The sequence below is a fragment of the Amphimedon queenslandica genome, unplaced genomic scaffold, assembly GCF_000090795.2.
Source record: "Amphimedon queenslandica unplaced genomic scaffold, v1.1 AMPQUscaffold_13096, whole genome shotgun sequence".
Classification (NCBI taxonomy): domain Eukaryota; kingdom Metazoa; phylum Porifera; class Demospongiae; order Haplosclerida; family Niphatidae; genus Amphimedon; species Amphimedon queenslandica.
In genome coordinates, this window is record NW_003546668.1 from 31,497 (window position 1) to 36,340 (window position 4,844).

General features: G+C 32.8%; 1 protein-coding gene across 1 annotated transcript; it reads right to left on the minus strand.

Annotated features, from left to right (window-relative positions):
• Positions 1 to 6: 6 nt before the first annotated feature.
• On the minus strand, positions 7 to 4,799 carry LOC109585247 (uncharacterized). Its single transcript, XM_020001243.1, has 16 exons — positions 4,788 to 4,799; positions 4,276 to 4,588; positions 3,942 to 4,223; positions 3,839 to 3,894; positions 3,610 to 3,793; positions 3,245 to 3,556; positions 3,099 to 3,191; positions 2,901 to 3,050; positions 2,702 to 2,856; positions 2,099 to 2,140; positions 906 to 1,181; positions 822 to 859; positions 622 to 755; positions 497 to 574; positions 131 to 442; positions 7 to 73 (listed from the first exon to the last, which is right to left on the minus strand). Exons 1-15 carry the CDS (start codon positions 4,797 to 4,799, stop codon positions 300 to 302), a joined length of 2,268 nt encoding a protein of 755 aa, XP_019856802.1. The 3' UTR covers positions 7 to 73; positions 131 to 299.
• Between the last annotated feature and the right edge of the window lie 45 nt (positions 4,800 to 4,844).

Here is a 4,844-nt window from a genome sequence, read left to right on the forward strand (position 1 = left end):
ACCATGTGATTCAAAAACCTTTTGTGTCTGGTACTCATTTTTTACTTGCTTGAACTTCATGACATGCAGTAGTCTGTTAATGATAAATAATGCAGCTGGTAATGGATATTATTATTATTAAATGTCATACCAATTCAACCTTTGAAGCAAGTCCTGTTACAAATGTTCCAGTCTTCTTCCTACTATTCAATACCACTGGACGTGGCTTAACTCCAACCATCTCATCACTGATATGATCAAAAACATGATCATTAACTATTTCAGCTTCTTCAAATAAGCTATTAACTTGAAGAGACATTTCAAAAGACATTTTCCCGAAATTGAATTGGTAAGATTTCTTCCCCATTCATTGGAGGCTCATCAATAGTAGGTCCTTCTTTACGATCATTAGCAAAATTTGAGTCCAAAGTGGCTAATGGTGCTTTTGACGGTACAACTTCACCTACAAAAAAGATAATATTTTATTATTTCATTTTACATTAAGGTTAATATTTACCATCAGTAGAGTTAGTTTGATCTTGTACTGGAGTCTTACTGCCATACTCATCTCCAGTATATGTTGGTGGATATTTTTCTGTTAAAAGTATCAATTGATGTTAAATTATTCAAATTATTCATTACCATATTGTCCGTGAACTACTGCAGCATCATCAGTAACCTGTACTGGAACTATAATAAACTGAGAATTGCTCACGGTAGTGCCATGTTCTTGAGCAATGGTAGCAGCATAGGAAGGAGGAGGAGGAATGGCAGAACTATAAAATATAAATAATTATATTAAAAACGAGAGAGTGAGACAAAGAATAACTCTATCAACTAACATGTCATCAGGTGGATAAACAGTGACACCTCCTCCTCTCTAAAAGATAAATATAAAATTATTAAACATTATATAATGTTAATACCTTATCAATATGTCCAGTAACAGTATCATATTCAACATGTTGATCAACAGCAGGTGGAACAGTAGTATCAGTCCTTTTAGCAATAACAGCATAAGTAGGAGCAACAGTAGCAGTTTTAGTAGCAGTCATACTAACAATGCCATTACTGAAATTAACAGTAGTGTAGGCACTATCATGAATATTATTTGATGTTGTTGATAATATGCTGTCCTCAAGAGTTGTTTCTTGTGTGGTCATTGATGTAAGGGATGGGCGTGGCTCTTGTGTCATCAATCCCTGAATAACATTAATAATACAATATCAATAACACTATATATACAGATAGGAAAATTTGTACATGATTAACTTATTATGCTGAACTGTTGATCAATAACTACAGTATAACCTCCTCCTATTGTGGACACTCTAAAATAAGGACACCTCTATAATGAGGAGGGGTAGTATCAGTCCCAATACAATAGTAATATGTATTAATGAACCTCTGAAATAAGGATAGGTTCATAATCAGGAGCTAGGGTATTATTATTGGGTCAGAATAGACAGGTTTGACTGTATAACCAGAACATTTCAATGCACTAAAGTCCATTTGTGTTCACCTTAGCCCTCATTTTCTTGCTATAACTTTTGACTTACAAATTTTATTGTAAAAATAAACACACCAGTGCATTCCTCTCCTTTTGCCACATCTATTGTGGTACTTAAGAGGTAGCTGTAGCTCTTTAGCTTCAAGTTGGTTGTATAACCCATGCTGAAAGTACAGCCATACTTGTCATAATATTACATTGCATTGTGTTAATTATTGGGTGGGGTCTGTAATCACTCCCTGGGCTCAGGTAAATGCAAATGGACTTTAGTAAATAACATGGTATAATACTTTGTATAATATTGACTGTTGTACTATAGTGTGTGGGTGTATCAAAGGCACAGCCAATAGTAGAGACCACAGCAGGGATATTGTGTATTGTTTGTAGTATTGTGTATATAGTAGTAAATTTGCTTTATTGTTTACGTTATAGATGTGGATATACATGAGGATGTTAGTTGATTAGAAGCCGAGGCACCTAATCAATTAATATTCGAGTGTATATCCACATCTATAGCATAAACAATAAACCAAATTCATGGTTACACTATTATTACAACAGTATTAGATGTATTATCAAAATAGTCATATGATACTAACTAACACTTACCATAGCATGTGAAGGAATGGTGTGATGATTGTCAGGAAGAAACTAGATAATGGAAAGAGTAATGTCAGCAATTGAAGAAACATATTAGGAGACAATAAGTTATGAGTGAGTGAGTGGAATTCAAAACAATTTTAAATTTTAATCTTTCAAATGAAATCTTACAGTATTCATAATCTTTTGTTTATTTTAGGAGTAAATAATGTTTTTCTACTGATAAAAGCAAAACAAGCAATGTATATACTACATAACAAGACAAGCAACTATTCACTATACGCTACGTTGACTGCCAGCCATGAGTAACTTAAGTAAACAGTAAACAAGTAACTCTTGACACTATTACTATACATACTTACTACCTAAACTATTACTATATACACTACACATTCACAGTCACTATGAGCTATTGTTACTACACGCTATCAATATGAAATACATTGTTATTACTATTATCAAAACAGTCACGATACTATAACACTTGGAATGGGATGATTGACAGTAAGAAACTAGACAATGGAAGGAGTAATGTCAGCAAAAAAATGACCATGTTTGTAGACAAGTGAGTGCATTGAATACAATCTATCATTAAATTAATAATTAGATTACCTCACTCATAGTAACATGGTAGGGATTCTCCTCATCTATTGGTCTATTACTAGTCACTATTACTTGTGATATGTTATTAGGAACTTCATTTATTAACTCATGAATAGCTTGATAAGGATTGGTCTCAGCTTGTGGTTGTTGAATAGCAACAATGTCTAAAGTAGCACTATGAAAATTTTTAATTATATTAAAGATTTACCAAAACGCATCAATACTCCATTCATCCTTTTCCTCTTATAACCAGTGATACTAGCACATACTGCTAATATGATCAACATCACTAGTACAATACTACTGACTGTACCAGCCACAATAGGTACAACATTATTGGTATCATTATTAGTTTCACCTATTATAATAAACACCATTATGTATGAGTATGTATGTGTGTTCATACTTGCTGATGAGGTGGTTTCAGTTCCAAGTGTAGAAATTGTTGTAGAACTTGTAGGAATAGGAATAACCTCACTACTGGCAGTAGAAGAGATACCTATAATAATGATGAATAATAATTATTATTATCATAAATAAATAATTATTTACTTTCATGTGTACTACTAGAAGTAGAATGCATAATTTTGATAATTTCCACTGGTGTAGGATACACAGCAGGCCCATATAATGATCCGTTAATGATGTCATAAGCTGTCACTGTGTAATTTCCAGCTGGTAGTGTTACCAGTGTAGGCTGTTGGGCCAGTGGTAGTGACACGTTAAAAACTGTTCCATTACTAGTATCAGTAAATATCACATGACATCCATCAGCAGTTGATCCTGATACAAACACACACTGTACACTAACTGATCCATTGGCATATGAAGAGATGATGGAAATATTTTGAGCATGAAATGTAGCTATTAACAAAAATGTTATAACAGAGTCATTTAAAATCAAAAATCTTTCTTACATATTGAAGTGTTGTAAGTTGCTTTGGTCTTGCCTCTAAGGTTCTTAACTACAGCAGTTAGTTCATAATGTCTGAAAGGTGATAACTTGAATCCAATCATATGATCAGTTTCATCAATGATATCAGTAACTTCAGTATTCCCATCCATTAGTGAAACAAGGCATCTTGATGGAGAACAACCAAGCTGTATATTAAGTATAAAATTAATGAAAATAAATAAAATAATTACTTCAAAAGAAATGGAAGGTAGCAACAGTTGTGTGTCATATTCAGTAATTGAATAATCTAAAACAATAATACTGACATCTATTTCTATTTTCTTATGTACTCACTTCCATTATTACTGACAGTATGACTTGATGTATATTGATCCAGTATTGCTATTACACTGGTATTAAATGTATCACATTCAGTGACATTAACAACTTCAATATACGTATCAGGTGTAGTTGTATTCACTATTGCATCTCCATCTTCATCAATAACTAATACTTGATAGCTTAAAGTTGATCCAGTATCAACACCTTTAGAGTAATAAACAGGAGGCGACCATGTTACTAGTAATAAATTATATGAAGTGAAATTATGTCGAACATCTTTAACTGGTGATATACCTAGTAAACATTACACTATAAGAACACAAACTATATTAATGACATAACAAACCTCTGATAGTTAGTTCACTGTTTGATATAACACGATTAAAAGGATTGAAAGTAATAGTTTCACAACCCACTCCCAGTCTATCATTAATAGGTAGTGCATTAACAGTCAGTACTGATGAGAAGTTAGTATTATTAACAGTGGTAGTATTGACTGATATTTCTCTTTGTTGTTTAATGGAGTCAGTTAGTTCAGCACTTCCTACTATCCAATTCAATATGTCTCCAGTTCCTTCACAAGTAAATGTTGCTGTTGTAAAAGGAGGAACTGTTATTGATACCGGAGGTAATGTAATGACTATATAAATTAGAAAGAGCTATAATGTTAAGTCTCAGAGGTATAACCTGTATGGCATATAAATATATACGCAGAACATAGGTAAATACTACAAACCCATACAAGTGAATATAAAAGTATACTGTATAGATGTGGTTTACCCCATAAAATGTACCCCCTGTCTACACAATGAGTTAAACAAAGGCTACACTGGGATAGCAAAGGGCAATTTACTCTACCTCAGTGGGCATTGTCCAATTATTGTTATTCAAACACACACTTCTCACATAATCATA